This window comes from Herpailurus yagouaroundi, unplaced genomic scaffold (assembly GCF_014898765.1).
Source record: "Herpailurus yagouaroundi ecotype Mexico unplaced genomic scaffold, PumYag 209, whole genome shotgun sequence".
Lineage (NCBI taxonomy): Eukaryota > Metazoa > Chordata > Mammalia > Carnivora > Felidae > Herpailurus > Herpailurus yagouaroundi.
In genome coordinates, this window is record NW_024412440.1 from 52,735 (window position 1) to 74,321 (window position 21,587).

General features: G+C 37.8%; 1 protein-coding gene across 1 annotated transcript; it reads left to right on the forward strand.

The window, feature by feature from the left end:
* The first annotated feature begins 832 nt into the window (after nt 1-832).
* On the forward strand, nt 833-21,103 carry LOC121016152 (complement factor H-like). Its single transcript, XM_040453579.1, has 6 exons — nt 833-1,018; nt 1,577-1,682; nt 9,681-9,757; nt 11,278-11,469; nt 13,907-14,077; nt 20,883-21,103. The coding sequence occupies exons 1-6, from the start codon at nt 964-966 to the stop codon at nt 21,086-21,088; spliced, it is 807 nt and encodes a 268-aa protein (XP_040309513.1). The 5' UTR covers nt 833-963; the 3' UTR covers nt 21,089-21,103.
* Nucleotides 21,104-21,587: the final 484 nt, after the last annotated feature.

Below are 21,587 nucleotides of genomic sequence, written 5' to 3' on the forward strand. Positions count from 1 at the left end.
GTCTCTCCTCCCCGCAGGGGGTGTCTCAAACCATGCAGTTCAGGCAGCGCCTTACAGAGTAACGCGGGCGTTCGACCTGTCCTGCTCCACAGTCTCCTCCAGCAGCTCGTATCCCGCTCTGCGTGAACCTGGTTCCGGAATAATGCCACTCTGCCCTGCCAACAAAGGGCCTCAGGTTGGCACCTGCAATGTCTTTGTACTTGGGCAATATGCCCTCTTCCCACAGTACTTGGGAGGAAGGGGCTGCTGTCTGCCAGTGCACCCTTGAGAATGCTACTGCACCCCAGGACTGGCCCCTCTCTCCACCAGGTACCTGCATACAGCCGGCTCCAGTCCAGAGAAAGTCAAACAACCCTAAAAACTCCGATCTTCACTTATAAGGCTGTTTGCAAAGTAGAAATTGGCTCTGTCTGTATTTTTTGTTCCCCTATCCATGGTCCAGAGAGGTTTTCCTCTTGTCCAAATACAATCCCACACTTCTACAACCTTTCTTCACTTCCTTTTGTCTCACCACAAAAGTGGTCCCCTCCCCTCCTTGCCTACACTGCCTATTTTTTCTCTCCCGATTCTCAAACGCCTGCCTCTCTACCACCAATCTGTCTCGTTCCACCTGTGGGGATCCTTCTGCCACTCTGTAGATTGATTTCCTCTGCAGAAAGTGTTCTGACCTTAATACCGCTGTCTTTGAGGGGCGAAGGAAATAATGATCTTCTTACTTGTCTGCCATTTTGACTCCTCCCAGCATAGGTATTTTTAAAAGCAAAAATAACCTAAATGTTTTGGAAGTTTAAAAAAACACTTTAAGCAATTACTTTGTTTTTATTGTTTTTAGATTGTGAAGGACCGCCTCCAGGAAAACAAAATGAAATTTTGTCAGGTGTCTGGTCTGAACAAAACTATCCAGAGGGAACTCAGGCTACATATAAATGCCGACCTGGATATAGAACTCTTGGAGTTATTATAATGGAATGCAAGAATGGAGAATGGGTGGCTCTTAATCCATTGAGGATATGTCAGAGTAAGTAAATCATACATTTGTGAAAACTTTAGTTGTGAAAATACCAAATGTTTGATATCGTAGCAATATTAGCTGAGTTATATCATAATTGTCATTAAATACAAAATAATATACCATCATTATTCTTTTGTTTTTAATGTTTATTTTTGAGAGAGAGAGAGAGAGAGAGAGAGCACAGGTGGGGGGGGAGGAGAGAAAGGGAGACACAGAATATGAAGCAGGCTCCAGGTTCTGAGCTGTCAGCACAGAGTCCGACGCGGATGTGAACCCACGAACTGAGATTATGACCTGAGCCGAAGTTGGATGCTTAACCGACTGAGCCCCCCAGGCGCCCCTATACCATCATTATTCTTAATAAGGAGTTGTAATCTTCCAAAATAAAAAAACCCACCATATAGACAAGTTTAATAATAAAATAATAACTTTGTTATTTTTCACTTTTCTACATCTTCAATTATGTCTTTGGATATAATATTAAATACTATTTTCCTTGAACTTCTACATCAAATGTGTTTCCCTGTGTTACATAATGATATTATATTCTTTTGATCATTTTAGAAAGGCCCTGTGGACATCCTGGAGATACTCCTTTTGGTTCCTTTCATCTTGCAAGAGGAAATGAATTTGAATATGGAGCAAAGGTTGTTTACACATGTAATGAGGGGTATGTAGTCAATATAAAAAAATGGAGACAATTATAATTTAGATTGTAGATAGGGACTGTACTGATTAGTATTTTTAAGGTCACGTTATTTTTCTTTTTTTTCAATTTTTAATGTTTTATTTTATTTTTTTGAGAGACAAAGAGAGACACAGAGGGAAGGGCAGAGAGAGAGAGACACACTCACACAGAATCCAAAGCAGGCTCTAGGCTCTGAGCTGCCAACACAGAGCCCAATGTGGGGCTTGAACCCACAAACCATGAGATCATGTCCTGAGCTGAATGAAGTTGGACACCTAACTGGCAGCCACCCAAGGCACCCCAATTATTTTATTTTTCTATGAGCATTTTTATAAGTACCATACAAGAAGCCTGAAAAATTAATGTATAATGGAAATGATTATATTTGGATACCATATTATCTCCTCAACATTGAAAATTTTTTTTAAAAAAAAATTTTTTTTTTTCAACGTGTATTTATTTTTGGGACAGAGAGAGACAGAGCATGAACAGGGGAGGAGCAGAGAGAGAGGGAGACACAGAATCGGAAACAGGCTCCAGGCTCTGGGCCATCAGCCCAGAGCCTGATGCGGGGCTCGAACTCACGGACCGCGAGATCGTGACCTGGCTGAAGCCGGACGCTTAACCGACTGTGCCACCCAGGCGCCCCTTTTTTTTTTTTTTTTTAATTTTTTTTTTAAATTTTTTAATTTTTTTAATTATAATGAGTTTCTGTCATGAACCAAGGATAATGATTAGTCCATGTGCCTGAAGACTTGAGGGCGTTTTTTTTTTTAATATAACTTATTGTCAAATTAGCTAACATACAGTATATACAGTGTGCTCTTGGCTTCGGGGGTAGATTCCCATGTTTCATCACTTACATACAACACTCAGTGCTCATCCCAACAAGTGCCCATCACCCATTTTTACTTCTCAATGTCCATCACCTCTCAATAGCCATCACCCCTCAGTGCCCATGACCCATTTTCCCCTCTCCCCTGCACCCCTCCATCAACCCTCAGTTCTTTGTATTTAAGAATCTCTTTATGATTTGCCTCCCTCTGTATTTGAAACTTTTTTTCCCTTCCCTTCCCCCATGGTCTTTTGTTAAGTTTCTCAAGTTCCACATGAGTGAAAACATATATCTGTATTTCACCGACTGACTTATTTCACTTAGCATAATACCCTCCAGTTCTGTCCACATTGCTGCAAATGGTAGGATTTCATTCCTTCTTGTTGCCAAATAATATTCCATTGTATATATAAACCACATCTTCTGTATCCATTCATCAGTCGATGAACATTTGGGCTCTTCCCATAATTTGGCTGTTGTTGAAAGTGCTGCTGTAGACATTAGGGTACATGTGCCCCTTCGAATCAGCACTCCTGTATCATTTGGATAAATTTTGGGTAGTGCTATTGCTGGGTCCTAGGATAATTCTATTTTAAATTTTTTGAGGAAACTCCATGCTGTTTTCCAGAGTGGCTACACCAGTTTGCATTCCCACTAACAATGCAAGAGGGTTCCCTCTTCTCCACATCTTTGCCAACATCTGTTGCTTCTTGAGTTGTTAATTTTAGCCACTCTGACGTGTGTGAGGTAGTATCCCAATGTGGTTTTGATTTGTATTTCCCTGATTATGAGTGATGTTGAGCATCTTTTCATGTGTCTGTTGGCCATCTGGATGTCTTTTTTGGAAAGGTGTCTATTCATGTCTTCTGCCCATTTCTCCACTGGATTATTTGTTTTTCAGGTGTTGAGTTTGTAAGTTCTTTATAGATTTTGGATACTAACCATTTATCCAATATGTCATTTGCAAATATCTTCTCCCATTTTGTCCATTGCCTTTTAGTTTTGTTGATTGTTTCCTTTGCAATGCAGAAGCTTTTTATTTTGATGAGGTCCTACTAGTTCATTTTTGCTTTTATTTACCTTGCCTTCGGAGATGTGTCGAGTAAGAAGTTGCTGTGGCTGAGATCAAAGAGATTGTTGCCTGTTTTCTCCTCTAGGATTTTGATGGTTTTCTGTCTCACATTTAGGTATTTCATCCATTTTGAGTTTATTTTGTGTAAGAAGGTGGTCCCGTTTAATTTTTCTGCATGTTGCTGTCCACTTCTCCCAGCACCGTTTGTTAAAGAGACCGTCTTTTTTCCATTGGATACTCTTTCCTGCTTTGCCAAAAGTTAGTTGGCCATACATTTGTGGGTCCAATTCTGGATTCTATATTTTATTCCATTGCTCTATGTGTCTGTTTTTGTGCCAATACCGTACTGTCTTGATGATTACAGCTTTGTAGTAGAGACTAAAGTCCAGAATTGTGATGCCTCTGGCTTTGGTTTTCTTTTTCAACATTACTTTGGCTATTTGGGGTCTCTTGTGGTTCCATACAAATTTTAGGATATTTTCTTTAGCTCTGAGAAGAATACAAGTGCAATTTTGATTGGGATTGCATTGAATGTGTAGATTATTTTGGGTGATATTGACATTTTAACAATATTTGTTCTTCTAGTTTATGAGCATAGAATATTTTTCTATTTCTTTGTGTCTTCTTCAATTTCTTTCTTAAGCTTTCTGTAGTTTTCAGCATACAGATCTTTGACATCTTTGGTTAGGTTTATTCCTAGGTATTTTATGGTTTGTGGTGCAATTGTAAATGGGATTGATTTCTTGATTTCTCTGTTGCTTCATTATCAGTGTATAGAAATGCAACCAATTTCTGTACATTGATTTTATTTCCTGCGACTTTGCTGACTCCATGTATCAGTTCTAGCAGTTTTTTAGTGGAGTCTTTTAGGTTTTCCGTGTAAAGTATCATGTCATGTGCAACAAATAAAAATTAGGCTTCTTTGCCAATTTGGGTGCCTTTTATTTCATTTTGTGGTCTGATGGCAGAGGCTAGGACTTCCACTACTATGTTAAACAGTAGTGGTGAGAGTGGACATCCATGTTGTGTTCCTGATCTCAGGGGAAAAGCTCTGAGTTTTTCCCTATTGAAGATGATATTAGCTGTGGGCATTTTGTATGGTTTTTATGACATTAAGGTATGTTCCTTCTATCCCAACTTTCTTGAGGATTTTTGTTAAGAAAGATGCTGTATTTTGTCCATTGCTTTTTTTTTTCTGCATCTATTGACAGGATCATATGGTTCTTATCCTTTCTTCTATTAATGTGATGAATCACACTGATTGATTTGCGAATATTGAACCAGCCCTGCAGCCCAGGAATGAATCCCACTTGGTGATGGTGAATAATTCTTTTACTATACTGTTGAATTCGATTTGCTAGTATCTTGATGAGAATTTTTGCATCCATGTTCAACAGGGATATTTGCCTGTAATTCTCCTTTTAGTGGGGTCTCTGTCTTTTTTGGGAATCAGCGTAATGCTGGCTTCATAGAATGAGTCTGGAAGCTTTCCTTCCATTTCTATTTTTTGGAACAGCTTGAGAAGGATAGGTATTAACTCTGCTTCAAATGTCTGGTAGAGTTCCCCTGTGAAGTCATCTGACCCAGGACTCTTATTTGTTGGGATATTTTTGATAACTGTTACAATTTCTTCACTGGTCATGGGTCCTTTCAAATTTTCTGTTTCTTCCCATTTGAGTTTTGGTAGTGTATGGGTGTCTAGGAATTTGCCCATTTCTTCCAGGTTGTCCAGTTTGTTGGCATATAATTTTTCATAGTATTTGCTAATAATTGTTTGTATTTCTGTGGTGTGATCTCTTTCATTCGTGGTTGTATCTCTTTAGTTTCTCCCTCTGTCTCTTTTTTTTTTTTTGAGAAGTTGGCTAGGGGTTCATCAATTTTGTTTATTCTTTCAAAAAACCAGCACTTAGATTCATTGATCTCTTCTGCTGTTTTGTTTTGTTTTTTTTGGATTCTATATTGTTTATTTCTGCTCTGATCTCTATTATCTCTCTTCTGCTGGATTTGGGGTTTCTGTGCTGTTCTGCTTCTAGTTCCTTTAGGTATGCAGTTACATTTTATATTTGGAATTTTGTTTGTTTGTTTCTTGAGATAGGCCTGGATTGCAGTGTATTTTCCTCTTATGACTGCCTTTGTTGCATCCCAAAGGGTTTGGACTATTGTGTTTTCATTTTCATTTGCTTCCATATATTTTTAAATTTCTTCTTTAATTGCCTAGTTGACCCATTCATTCTTAAGTAGGATGTTCTTTAACCTCCATGCATTTAGAGGCTTTCCACATTTTTTCTTGTGGTTAATTTCAAGTTTTATAGCATTGTAATCTAAAAATATGCATGGTATGATCTCAGTTCTTTTATATTTATGGAGGGCCATTTTGTGACCCAATATGTGATCTTGAAGAATGTTCTATGTGCATTCAAGAAGAATGAGTCTCTTGCTGCTTTTTGATGAAAAACTCTGAATATATCTGTCAAGTCCATCTGGTCTAGTGTATTATTCAACTCCATTGTTTCTTTATTGATTTTCTGCCTAGATGATCTGTCCGTTGTTGTAAGTGGAGTATTAAAGTCCCCTGAAATTACCATATTCTTATCAATTAAGATTGCTTATATTTGTGACTAATTGATTTATATATTTGGGTCCTTTCAAGTTAGGGGCAGAAACATTTACAATTATTAGCTCTTCTTGATGGATAGACCCCTTAATTATGATATAATGCCCTTCTTCATCTCTTGTTATGGACTTAGTTGAAAATCTAGTTTGTCTGATATAAGTATGGCTACTCCAGCTGTCTTTTTTCTTCCAGTAGCATGACAGATGGTTTTCCATCCCCTCACTTTCAATCTGCAGCTGTCCTCAGGTCTAAATGAGTCTCCTGTAGGCAACATATAGATGGATCTTGTTTTTTGATCCATTCTGATACCCTTTGTCTATTGATTGGGGCATTTAATCCATTTACATTCAGAGTGATTATTGAAAGATAAGGATTTAGTGTCATTGTGTTAGCTGTAGGTTTCATGCTTGTGGTGATGTTCTCTTGTCCTTTGTAGTCTTTGCTGCTTTCCACTCAGAGAGTCCCCCTTAGGAACTCTTGCAATGCTGGTTTAGTGGTCATCAGCTCTTTTAGTTCTTGTTTGTCTGGAAAAGCGTTTATCTCTCCTTCTATTCTGAATGACAGCCTTACGGGATAAAGGATTCTCTGCATATATTTACTATTCAACGCATTGGCTAATTCCTGCCACTCCCTCCTGGCCTGCCAAGTTTCAGTGGACAGGCTGCAAATACCCTTATTTGTCTATCCTTGTAGGTTAAGGCCCGTTTGTCCCTAGTGGTGTTCAGAATTCTCTCTTTATCTTTGTATTTTGCCAGTTTCACTATGATATGTCATGGTGTTGACCTGCTTTTGTTGATTTTGAGGGGAGTTCTCTGTGTCTCTTGGACTTGGATGCCTGTTTTCCTCCCCAGATTAGGGAAGTTCTCAGCTATAATTTGTTCAAATAAACTTTCTTCCCTTTTCTCTCTCTCTTCTTCTGGAACTCATATCATGCGGATATTATTTCATTTCATTGAATCACTTAGGTCTCTAATTCTCCCCTCATGGTCTAGTATTTTCTTATCTCTATTTTTCTCAGTTTCATCATGTTCCATAATTTTCTCTTCTGTTTCACTTATTCTCCCCCTCTGCTTCCTCCACCCTTGCTGTCACTGCATCTAGATTATTTTGTACCTCATTTACAACATTTCTTAATTCATCATGACTATTTCTTAGTTCCTTGATGTCTGCAGGAATAGATTCCCTTATGTCTTCTATGCTTTTTTCAAGGCCAGCTATTAATTTTATGACTATTATTCTAAAGTCTTGATCAAGTATATTGTTTATATATGTTTTGAGCAATTCTCTAGCTATCACTTCTTCCTGGAATTTCTTTTGAGAGAATTCTTCCGTTTCATAATTTTGGCTAGTTTTCTGTCCTTTATGTGTTTTAATAGCTTGTCAGGTGTCCTGCACCTATGAGCACTACCATATTAAAAAGGGGTCATAAGCTGTCCCAGGCCTGACTGTTCAGGAGGTGTTTTTGGAATGTGTTGCATGCTCTCTCTTGTTGTTGTGACTGTGGTTGCTGTGTCTCCTTCCTTGTAGTTGTGGTTTGGATCTTCCACCAGGTGTGCTTTGATACATTCATTTAAGTAACCCTGGAAAAAAATTTTTTAAATGGGGGTGGTGGCAAAAGAAGTCTTATCCCATAGAAAGAGAGAAATGACAAGGTAGGGGAAAAAAGAAAAAAAATAATTGACCAGGTAGAGAATCAGAGAAACGATATGGCTTAATCTAGAGAGAGAGAGAGGAAAATGAAGAGGAAGGAGGTACAGAACAGGTGTAAAAAGACTAGATTAAAAAGTCTGCTTAAACAACCAACAACCAAAGTAACCAAAAGAGAAGGGAAGAAATAAGAGGAAGAAAAAAAATACACACACACACACACACACACACACACACGTACACACAAAATAGGAATTGAACAAGAATCAATTCAGAAAAATGCAAAACCACTGGACCAACCAGTGGCTGCACTGGTCTGGAGGAGGTGCTGTTTGGTTTGGTCAGTGTCAATCTTGCTCTGTTAGATATGCAGTTACCAGGCGCAGAGGGCTGTGGTTTGTTGTAGGCAGTTCCCGCCTCCACTGTGGTCCATTGTTCTCTGAAACCCCACCTTGTTGGTGATGGGGAGAAAAATGGCGACACACCAGTCTCTCCTCTCCAGAGCGGGTGTCCCAAACCACTCTGTTCAGGCCATCCTCACAGTACTGTGCAGGTGCGAGCAGGCCTTTTTGTCACGCTCCAGTCTCTTTTGCCTCCCAAGCACGTGGCTGGGATTCAAACCCCGATGTCTTAAAGGATCCCACCCTGGAGTCTCAGTTCTGGGGTAGTGCCAGTCTGCCCTGACAGCCGACAAAGGGCCTCTGGCTGGCAGGTGCCTGCAGGGTCTTTTGTCCTTGGAGTGTCTTGTGCCTTCTTCCCACAGTCCTCAAGGTTGGGGGACTGCTCTCTGACTGCACCTTTGAGTTGGCTACTGAGCTCAGGGCTGGCTCCCCTCCTACCCAGGCATGCATATAGGGCAGCAGGCCCCAGTCTGGAGGAAGCCCTACAACCCTGGAATGAGCTAGAAATTGGTTCTGTCTCCGTTTATTCTGTTCCCCAGTCTGTGGTTTTTCTCTTCTCCAAATACAATCCTACACTTCCACAGCCTCTCTTTCTCTTCCTTTTGTCTCTCCACAGAAGGGGATCCCTCCCTTCTGTGCCTACACCACCACCCATTTTATGTCTCCCAATTGGCAATCATGAACCTATGGCACATCAGGTTGTCCCCATGGGCCCCTGGAGATGTTTCTGTTGCTCTTTAGCCCAGATTCCTGGAATTCCAAATCTTCTGGGCAAAATACTGCTGTGTTTGAGGGACAAGGGAACTTCGGGTCCCCCTACTTCTCCACTGTGTTAACTGTGTCTGAGAGCCTTTCTTAAGTAGTAGGGAAGTTTAAGAACAATAGAAAGTGGCATCTGGGTGGCTTAGTCGATTAAGCGTCCCACTCTTGATTTTGGCACCGGTCATGATTTCACAGTTCATGAGATCGAGGCCCACATTGGGCTTTGTACTGACAAAACAGTGCCTACTTGGGATTCTCTCTCTTTCTCTCTCTCTGCCCATCCCTTACTCCTGCTCTCTCTCTCTCTCTCTCAATAAATAAACTTAAAAAAATTTCTTCATCTCATACAGATACAAAAAAACCCAAACAAGTTAAATAAAAAAGAAAGAAAGAAATTTAAGAATAAGAAAGAGAAAGAACAGAAAGAGAGAAAGAATGAAAAGGAAAAGAAAGAGGGAAGGAAGGGAGTCAGGATGGAGAGAAAAAAGGAAGGAAGGAAAGAAGAGGGAAGGGAAGGAGGAAAGAAATGTATATGCTGTTAATTTTCTCTGAAATGGAGTTCCTGGACATTCAGAATGTATCAAACTTAAAATTTCATATAAATGCATATAATAAATTAGCTCACCATTCTGTCATTTTTGGTTTTTAGGTATCAGATGCTAGGTACGATTAATTTCCGTGAGTGTGAATCTGATGGATGGACCAATGATATTCCTATATGTGAAGGTATATGTAAAATTGATTTACAAATATATTCAAATATTTAAAATATCTAAGATTTTTTGAGATATCTTACATTGAAACATCCTTAAAGTTTGTAATTACATATTTTTGATTCAAAGTATTTTTATGGCTTCTAATATAGTTTGGAATGGATATCTAAGCTTTTTATTACTACACTATTTTGTGTTTCATTAACCAAATGTGAGTGCAGTTTCATCTGATCTAATGTATTCAAAGTATTAGAGATTAGGAAATCTAAAACCTATTTTCCTTTCCTTTTGGATTCTAAACACTAGAAATAGCACAAGGATCAGAATTTCAGCTTTACTAATGAATACATACTCAACTAATATCCACCCAAATGCAGAGATTGTCAATAACATCTGAAATGGAGACCAGATTCAGTTATCTCTCCCCTCTTGCATGGCAAAGGAGGTTTTCCTGTGGTCTTAGTCTTACTGAAAAGAGGCAGGAAGTAAGGAAGAGCTCTACTTTTCTTACTGATCCATAAAACCAAGAGTCAGAATGATAAAAATGTAGATCCTGTTTCTAAATTTTGGGATAGTAATGCCAATCTCTCTCGTCATCATGGAAATAGATGAGTCAGAGTAGTCTTTCTTAGTTCCATGGTGAGAAGTAAATAGAGAGGGAGAGAGAGGGGGAAGGAGGGAGGGAATGAGGAAAAGGGGGAGGGAGGGAGGGAGGACCAGGAGGATGAAGGAGGAGGAGGAGGAGGAGGAGGAGGAGGAGGAGGGCGAGTGGGAATGTGATCACTCAAAAGTCCCGTTACCTAAAGAAGAGAACTTACGGAAATGAGAGGAAAGATCTCAATGTTTTAAGGAACATCTACACTGAAATCACCTGAGGTGCTTGTTTAAAGCTGAAATTTTGGGTTACTAAAAACCTATTAAATCAGTATCTCAGGTAATAGCGCAGGGAGATAGCCATAGAATTTCCATCTTAATGAGCATCCGGGATGATTTTACTCTAAAATAAAGTTTAAATGCCATAACCTACAAGGTATTGGAAAATATTAAGTAAAATCAAAAGGAATACTCAGATTATTTTGAGCACTGATGTGGGAGAGGAAGGAAAATTAAAGACTTTATCTATTGAAAGAAATAGAATCAGAAAGTTTGCATTTATACCTTTAAGGAATACAGTGTTATATTATCCTAGGGCTTAAGTGAAAAAATTCATCTAATTATCTCAAGCTTTATATTTTTCAATTATTTAAGGAACATTTATTTGTTACTATAAAAATGTAAACTGACATTCAAAGAAATAATTTTTTCTTTGTCCGATCTCATAGAAAATAATCAGAGATAAGCTTATTGATTTTTTTTTAATTTATAAGCCTTTATATCCAACAAACAGGTTTATCAAATGCTTCTTTAAAAAAATTAAGTAATTCCCCCAATCTTTCTTTGTTAGTGACTTTATACCTGTATGTGTATATATACGTATTTTTCACAATAAAGTTGTCAAATTCTATTAGGAAAAGTTATATTTATTTTTTTCAGTTGTTAAGTGTTTACCAGTGACACATCCAGAGAATGGGAGATTGACCAGTAGCGCATTGGAACTAGACAAGGAATATACTTTTGGACAAGTAGTACGGTTTGTGTGCAATTCAGGCTTCATGCTTGTTGGGCCTGCAGAAATACGTTGCTCAACGAATGGTGTTTGGAGTGGAGAAAGCCCAAAATGTGTGGGTAAGATACATTCACTGTTCATGGGATCGGACAGTTTTAGTTTTTCTCATGAAAATTTGCACTTTTAAATATTATGCATAGAATAATACTAATTATACTAATAACATTAAAACTAACATTTATTGGGCAGCTACTATTTGTCAGTAATTAATCTAAGTTCTTTACATTCCATTTTACCTTCAAAATGACTGTGATTTATGCACTGTTTTCACCTCTATTTTATAACTGAGGACATTGTGGGGCAAAAAACTTACATCTCATGACCAAGGTTATGATGGCATAACGGTGGAGTTAAGATTCAAACCTAGTTTATCTGAAACCAAATTCCATGGTCATATCCATAATTAAATTGTAATGGGCTTTCATGCTCAAATAGAGTAGTAAGCAGTTCTGCTGCAAGATTTAATATTGGCCTACAGAACCGGCTTTCTTTTAATTTGTAAGATCAAAAAGTCATTATGTATTTCCACTGATATATCATTATAACATTCTGTTCTTGAATAATACTTCTAGAGTGAGGTCCTATTTTATATTTGCACTGTAAGTTTAGAGAAATATTGTGAAACTAAACTGAATTCACTAAATAACTTTTTGTCTTTTAAAAAAAGTTCTATAGTAAACTGCAAGTCAAGATTTCTTTAGTTATAATACTGCTAACCAGTGCATCATGACCAGTATGGTGATCAGGCTTTTGTAATGAAACATTATGGTCAGTCTACTTCATTTTACCAATTCTTGTTTGGCAGATATATCTGCCATATTTATTTTTTTAAATATTTTTTCTAAAATTCACACTTTCTTAGTTTAGTCTATCCTATAACGAGATGCAGGGAAAAGCATTTGTGTTCTTAAAAATTCTCTCTAACAATATTAGTTCTTCAAGTCAGTAATGGCAATCATATTTCTATTCAGCACAGCAAATACTGTATACCCCAGAGGCTCACAGATGGGGTTTCCTCCTTCAAACTAAATTTCTGAGCACCTGGGTGGCTCAGTCAGTTGAACATCAGACTCCTGATATTAGCTGAGGTTGTCATCTCCCAGTCATGAGATCCAGCCTGGCATCCAGCTCCACGCTCAGAGTGGAGCCTGCTTGATCCTCTCTCTCCCTCTGTCTTTGCCCCTCCCCAACCCACGCACTCTCTCTCTCTCTCACTGTCTCTCTCAAACTCTCTCTCTCTCAAAATAAATAAAATTTGAAAAAAACCTGAATTTCTGTGCTTAGTAAAACCTTACTGGAATAACTCATGCATAAGATACATTTTGAAGAAAGAATGAGACTTCTTCCAACGAAGTTGAGGAGGGGAAAAGTATATCAGTCAGGAGAAGTTCAGGGAGAGGAAGGTACAAATGCAGTGAGGCTTCCAGGAGCCTGAAGCTCCCCTGTTCCATGTCTTCGAGGCCGTTGTGTAGGACGCAAGTAGGGGTAGGTCAGTGATGGCTTGAAGATAGGCCAGTGCAAGGTTCTAAGGTGCTCCATATCATGCTGTAGAATTTGGCTTTTATTCAGACTGAATTGGGAATCGATGGAGGATTTCAGTGGAATCCTTCAACGGAGCGATGAAGGGACAAGAAAAACAGTCATTAAGTTACAAACAGGAAAATAGATTACAGAGGTGCGAGAATAGCATCTGGGAAATTAGTTATTGTTGCCATAATCCCAGGGGGAAATGTTTGAGAGAAGATGGGGGCAAATATGATGGCCAGTTTTGGGGTTTTCTTGACAGAAAATTTTGATGGATGGTAAAGCCACAAAAACAGAAGATGTAATTCATAGGTATAATGACAATCGGTTAAATTAACTTCTTTGACAAAGTGTTATGCCAATTATGACTCTATTATCGATAACTAGAAAATACATAATTTTTACAAGTCATTTGGTGAAAATGTTTATCACAATAATCCTAAATATCTATACCCAATTATATATATATAGTTGGTATCATTACTGGCCACTATTTACTTGAAGAGGACTAATTTATCTTCAAAGCAAATAAAATAAGCAACATAATTTTTATTTATTTATTTATTTTTGATAGAAAGAGAGAGAGAGAAAGCATGAGTAAGGGAGGGACAGAGAAAGAAAGAGAAAGAATCCCAAGAAGGTTCTACACTGCCAGCAGGAAGCCACAGACAGGGTACGTACGATCCCAGGAACCATGAGATCATAACCTGAGCCAAAATCAAGAGCCAGTTACTTAAGCAACTGAGCCACCCAGGCACCCCTAGCAACAGCAGTTTAATCAGAATTTTACCTTATTTCAAAAATCAAAATTAAAAACAACAGATAAATGATTCAGGCATCCATGTCAAAATAGAAGTTTTGTTTCGTTGTCTGATTTGCCTAAAGGAAACAAAACTTGTATCTTTAACTATGTCTTAGACATGGCTCTTTAATATATAACAAACATTTTGGAATTTAATCCCTTATATTTAGAAATTTCCTGCCAAAAGCCAGAAATCGCAAATGGAAATGCTGCATCTCTGAAGAAAACTTACAAGGAAAACGAACGATTTCAGTATACATGTCACCAGGGTTATGAATACAGTAGTAAAGGAGATGCCATATGCACTGCATCGGGATGGACTCCAACCCCTTCATGTAAAGGTAACGTTATATTTCCTTTCTATATATTTTATCAATTCTTTTCATTCATGTATTCCTTACAGTGAAGCAGTCTATTTTTTCTCACAATGGAGCGTTAATGTTGACAAGAACCAACTCATAAATATGATATACTTAACGTTTTATGTGTGCAAAAATTAATTTTGGTATAATTCTCTCGTTCTGAAGATAGACATAAAAGGAACAGAAAAGTTCAATAGCCATTAAGTAGTTGGTCTGCGGTCAAAAATCAAGTCTAGAGCAGAGCCAGGGCAATAATAGGCTTCCCAGGCATGATTACTTCTCAGACAGATTGCTCTTGTAAAGCCGAGCAGTTAGCTTTGCAAACAAAGTAAATGAGATGAATACCATATGAGGGAACCCTCAATTAACAATGAAATTAAGTGGAAATAACTAGAGATTTCACTAAGCACAGGCGTAATATGAATCAATAGTGATGATGATGCAGGGGGGTGGCAGGGGGCACCCACCAAACCCTTTTAGGCTTCCTAATGGGGGATATTGTGCAGATGTAGAATCCACGTCAACTGTGCTTCGTGCCCACCAAAAGTTATGTCTGTAATATTGTGTTCTACTTAGCCTACCTCATTTCAAAAGAGAGAGTTTCAAACTATCATGGTCCAGATGCAAAACTGTAAAAGGTTGAGTTTAAGACATCGTATCATTAGAAGAATAGCAAGAAGGTACATATTACATGTCGCACAGTAACAACTGTGTTGAGCTGTTTGGAAACATTTATGGAAAAGGGTGTGTTAACTTTGGATGCAGACTGCAGCAGTGAGTGAAACAAGTTACAAGTGCTATCCTACATGAAATCAGAGGTCAAGTGCCTTTCTAAAAGGGTGACTTTTATAGATATGGTCATATTGTGGCCCAGGGTAGGTGGGGAGATGGTGAGAAGAGTTGAACTCTTAAGAGCTCTCTGAACTTTTAATCATAAGATTCATAATTCCATGCGTAAACCTTGTTTAATGATCCTCTCTTACAAAAACTAGAGTTAGATTTTGAATGATTTTGTTCTTATTTTAAAAAAATTTTTGGTTGAGGGCACCTGGGTGGCTCAGTCGGTTAAACGTCTGACTTCAGGTCATGATCTTGCAGTTCATGAGTTTGAGCCCTGTGTCGGGCTCTGTGCTGACAGCTCAGAGCCTGGAGCCTGCTTTACGTTCTGTGTCTCCCTCTCTCTCTTTCTGCCCTTCCCCCACTCACACTCTGTCTCTCTCAAAAATAAACATTTACAGGGGCGCCTGGGTGGCTCAGTCGGTTAAGCGTCCGACTTCAGCTCAGGTCACGATCTCACGTTCCGTGAGTTCAAGCCCCGTGTCGGGCTCTGGGCTGATGGCTCAGAGCCTGGAGCCTGCTTCCGATTATGTGTCTCCCTCTCTCTCTCTGCCCCTCCCCCGTTCATGCTCTGTCTCTCTCTGTCTCAAAATAAAATAAACGTTAAAAAAAATTTTTTTTTTTAAATAAACATTTACAATTTTTTTTTTTAATTTTTTGAACTTTTTTTTTTTTTAAGTAAGCTCCATACCCTACCTGGGGCTTGAACTTACAACCCTGAGATCAAGAGTCACATGCTCTACTGACTCAGCCAGCCAGGCACCCCAACCCCCCGAAAGAAATTTGGGGTTGAGTCCACAAGTAGCTCCTTGGAAAATATATCTTCCTACAACTGAGTGACCTCCACTTTCAGGCATTGTTAAGAAAATATTTTACAAAGAGGTTAGTGAATAGAAGACAGTGATCACCCACATTAGATCTGTGATCATCAGATCATGTGTGGAGTCCAGCTGTTTGGCTTCATGGCATTTGTGGCTCCTACTCAAAGAAAGTGGGTGCACAAGTCCTCTGGCATTAACTTCTGCTGTATGTTTTACTTCCAGAGCCTGACTTAAATATTTAGAGAGCTAAATTATCCATCCAGTCATCAAAATATAACTTATAAACCCCTTACTTTATATCAGGCCCTTTGTCCTATATAAACATTAGAATAAATCACTCCAGGTTTCAGTGAACATTAGAATAAATCATCATTCCAGGTTTCAATGAAATTTACTTACTTCCAAGTAAGACGGCAGGATCTGAATTCAGTTTTACTTTGACATAGGACTCAGGATAGCCTGACTGCTCCATAGAAGTTGTCTAGTTAGTTCTTTTTCTTGGTCACATAGCTACCTGCTTAAAGCTGTTGCTGAGCACATATTTGTTTTAATGTGGGAAATCTGTTTTTCCCATATGTGTTGCTACAATTCCTAGGCTTACTTGTAACTTGACCCATCTATACCACACACATGCGCGTGCACGTGCGCTCACACACACACACACACACACACACACACACACAGTAAAGATCCCACATTTGTAAAACATTTTCTTTTTAGAATTTGTTTTTCATTTTCTTAGTCAATTGTATAACTCAAAAACTCAAGACAGGATGCCTTAGAATCCTCCTTTCTTTGGGGAGAGAGAAGCCACTAAGATTGGATACTCTCTTTCACAAAACAGTTTACTAATGATCAAGATAAATAAAGAATGGTTCACCCAAAATTAAATAAGCATGCACTCTCTGTTACAACAGTGGTTAATTTTATTGAAATGTGTTTTACATTAACTGGATACGGAGAAGTCTTTTATTAAAAGGAACTCCAGGGGCACCTGGTTGGCTCAGTCAGTTAAGGATACCATTCTTGATTTCAGCTCAGGTCATGATCTCACAGTTTGGTTCTAGAGTTTGAGCACTGCATCAGGCTCTTCACTGACACCATGGAGCCTGCTTGGGATTCTCTCCCTCCCTCTCTCTCTGCCACGCCCTCGTGCGTGCACTCCCTCTCTCTCAAAATAAATAAATAAACATTTAAAAATAAGTTTAAAAGTAAAAGGTACTCTACATTGTACCTTAGCTAGTATATCACAAATGCTTCTCCTTATTTTCCTAGGACAATAGAAGGACCTACCTGCCGGTAATGATGAATTCCAAATCTATAGATCTTGCTTTCTCCAAATCTATAATAAATTTGGAACTAAAATAAAATTAAAATAAAATAACCTAGGATAAAATATTTAAAATTCCTCCATCTGGTTTATGATTTTATGTGTCAGGTGTTTTTTTTTTTTTTTTAATGTTATTTACTTTGAGAGAGAGAGAGAGCGCATGACTGGGAGTAGGGGCAGAGAGAAAGGAAAGAGAGAATCCCCAGCAGGCTTCACACTGTCAGCATGGAGCCCACTGTGGGGCTCAATCTCACGAGCCATGAGATCATGAACTGAGCTGAAATAAAGTGTTGAACACTTAACTGACTGAGCCACCCAGGCGCCCTTCAGGGGTTCTGTTTGAAGGTGATTTGTCAAAACTTTGGTCTCTTCATCTAATAGGAACCAGACTCTGACAGCAAATCATTTATAGGAATAATTAAAAGTACCAAGACCTACTAAATAAAAGCCACCTTTGCTCCAAATCCATCTGTTCTCCGTACAAGTCAGATTTTCTGATGATGAACAACATAGAGTGCTAGCATTAAATTATTGTTCTTATCTCAAATGCTTACTGGCGGTATCTAACAGTAGGAAAAAATGTGACCCCACACATGCAGACATTCTCCAGTACTGTTTTAGATAGAGGTACATGCCCTGGCAATGTTTTACTAGCATCATTTATTTTAATGGAAATTATGAAAGTAGGGGTTACAATTTATCATTGAATTTATGTCTTCTGCTCAAAAGTAATCACCTGAAGTTCTTCTATTTTAATTATTTTAACAAAATTATTATTACAAATTTATTAAAAATTATTTAACAAATTCTCCCAGTATTTTTTGTTTGGCCTCTTAGTAAAACTCTTGTTTTTATATCTTGTAGCTTTTGACTTCAAAATTAAGCCACACTATGAAGTAAAAATTAATATATGATAAACTCCACTGCAAAGGTCTGTGAAAATATGATAGAGCAGAATAAAGTGAGGAGAAAAAACTAAAAGTAAACTTAAGGTTGCATTTAAGGTACATTAAGGCTCATCTCAAGGTAGTGTCAATTAAAATCAAGCAATGTAGACATACTTAAGATTTGTGGTTAGATGGTCACATATTCTTTCTAATATAACCATTGCTAATATAAGTATAGTATCATGTTTGGAATAGAGACTTATTAAAGCTTATTCTGGAGGAATGAAGTACAAATTTAAGACCAATTAAAAGACTATCATAAAACCTCTAAGAGTTGGATGTACACAGTGGAAGCATGGTATGAAGGGGAGGAGATGTTTAAGCAAATATTATAAGATTATAGAATGTGCTGTGTGAATGAATATTGAAGTGATGGGGAGGAGGGAAGGTGAGGTAAATTTCCAGGCTCCTGTCATGAGGTTTTTGTGTCACAAATTAAAATGTTAAACACAGGAGGAAAAGCATATATTGAGAAAAGGTTGATTTAGTTGGCATGTAATTAGTTGGATATGCCTTTGAATTATTCACATGGACCTGTCTAGTGTGAAGCTTCAGTTGGATATATGGATTTGGATCTCACTGAAGAGTTATTAGCATAATGCTGATAGCTTTTTATTGTGGAAGTATCTTGATTCACAGAGAAAATGTGAAGAAGCAAACAACAAAATCAAGGACAAATACTCATGTAGAACCAACTGTAAAGCATAGATATTCATTCATACAATACTCGTTGGGTCTTCAGGGAAGATATTTCTGAGGTGGTGATAAGAGTCAGCCGGAAGATCTAGAGGAGCATCACCCAAGAAATAAGGAATAAAAAGTGCAAGTGATATAAATAAGCCTGGCATGTGTGAACACCAGACAGAAGGCTATTGTGTTGTTCGTATAGAGTAAGTGGGACCTTGGTAGGAGATGAGATCTGAGAGGTAGACAGGGCCTAAAATTAAGTAGAGCAGAGGAAGGAGGGCAGCTATAAGTAAAATAAATAAAATAAAATACTACTGTTCAGACAAAAATAAGGAGAAGTAGGAAAACATAAGAATGCAGGGCATTGGAGAATGCCAGTAAGTCAGTGATCAACAGTGTCAAATATTACAGAGGGTTTTTATCTATTCAGTTCAACAAATAATTAAGGAGCCCATAGTATATAATACCAGTCACTGTGATATGAGCAATTCATAGAGATTTTGGATTTGGAAATTGGAGGACATTGGTGACTTTTGTCTTAATAGCACCAGCATGTTAAAGATGTCAAAAGCCAGATAGCAGTAGGTTGAAGAATAAGTGGGAGATTGAAAACCAGACTAATTGGAAGATGATATTTGAAGGATCTTGGCTGTGAAGGAGAGAAGTATAGTACATTAACAACCTTGGAAAAAGGGATGAGATAAGGAATTTAAAATTGGAGAAGCTTGCATATCCATTTAAGAGAGAATAGTAGACAAAATGAGAGAGGGAAGGAATATACAATGGTTCATGCTCGATGGAAGAATTAAACTTTTGAAAAGCTAACTTGAATGAAATAAACACCTCATCGTCAACAAGTAAGAGAAAGGCTAAAGTTCAAACAGATGTAGCCACAGTTAAGGACGTGTTAGTAAGAAATCTAGGGAACCCACAGCTAGTAGTCTGAAATTTGTTATGTGTGAATGCAAGGATTTATTTGTTGATGACGGAACTATTGTGTTAGATGGCTTTTGAAGAAAATGATGAGACTGTGATGAAAGTTACTTTGGGAAATGGAATAGGAAGTAAATTGGGGGCATATAAATGGATTTTTGGCATTGCTGAATGTCCACCATGGCACTAATATAAATGGTTATGTAACATTTCTACAATAGTTTAAAGGTATGATATTTTATTATACAAGGAATTTTGCAGATTGATCCATTGGCTAGATATTAGCAAAGTTGATGGAAAGAACTGAGACAGAACTTTACAAATTAAGACAGAGTAGGTCATGGGAGAGCACATTATAGTCTGAAAATCAAATCCATCCTTTGCCCTTTGTGTAAACAAAGTTTTATTGGAATACAGCCATGCTCATTTGTTTATGTGTCTTTTAGGGCTGTGTTCGTGTTGAGTAGCTGGGACAGAAACCTTTTATCTGGTTCTTTACATAAAAGGTTTTCTCCAAACCCTGGACTAGTTTATTCTATTATACTAATAAAAATGTATTCCAGAATTTCAATAGCCTAAAAAACTGAAGTTTATTTCCTGTTTATGCTCACTTCCAATGTAGGTCTGAAGGGACTCTGCTCATTATAGTAGCTGTAAGAATCAAGGGTAGAGACATCACCTCTCCATGGCTGTCCTTAATCTCTGCAGCTAGAAAAAAGAACATAAAAATTCACAGTGGCTTTTTAAAACTTCCTCCCTAAAGGGAAACGTGTTACTTTACTCATTTTCTTGACTGTGTAAATCAGAAGACCACATTTAATTCTTGGCAGGGATATGAAATCCTACTAAGTGTCTGGAAGGAAGAGACTCAAGCCGTTTGTAAACAGTCCTAGGAGAATCACAGATGCCAGGGAAGTTGAATAGTTTGTAAGAAGAGTTGAAGTGATATGTCATGAGTTTATTGCCACATATAGAATATTATGATATATGTGATGGCTTTGGAGAAAGGATTCAAGAGTCCAGGGGGCACAAATATATCAGATGTGAGATATAGTGGTGGGACATTAATGATATGATGGGAAGGATATAAGACTAAACTCACATTAATCCCATTTTATGCTGCGGTAGGGACAAAAAATAATAATACCCACTTTCTATATTTTTATGTACTTGATTATTTTAATGGGTAGTGATTTCAACATTACCTACATATTCTTTTTTTTTCCCAGAAATCATATGTGCTTCTCCTCACATTGAAAATGGTAACTATGCACCAGAAAGCATCAGATACAGAAGTGGAGATGAAATCACATACAATTGTAAAACTGGCTTTGATCGTTCAACCCAAGGAAATATGGCAACATGTACGAGTAGAGGCTGGGTACCTCAGCCAGGATGTACTAGTAAGTTCCATTCTATCTTGACCTACTTCTAAATTCTGAAATTATTGTCTCTTTAACAACAACAAAAATGAGTACACAGTAAATCCAAGTATTTGCCTTACTGTGTATATAAAGCAGAGCCTACAGAGACATTCTTTTCTTTTCAAAGTAGATAATTCTAATACAATCTAAGCCACATTTTTGAAAATGAAAAGCTATTTAATTTTTGCTATTTGGTATTAAATATGTGTTTATGAATTTCTCTAATGTAATTCTAATATCTGAATTAAACCATTTGATTTGTATTTCCCTGATGGTGAGTGTTATTGACCATCTTTTCATGTGTCTGTTAGCCATCTGGATGTCTTCTTTGGAAAATGTCTATTCATGTCCTTTGCCCATTTCTTAACTGGATTATTTGTTTTTTGTGTGTTAAGTTTGAGAAGTTATTTATAGATGTTTGCAAAAAAGACATCCAGATGGCTAACAGACACATGAAAAGATGCTCAACATCATACATCATCAGGGAAATACAAATCAGAATAAAATAAC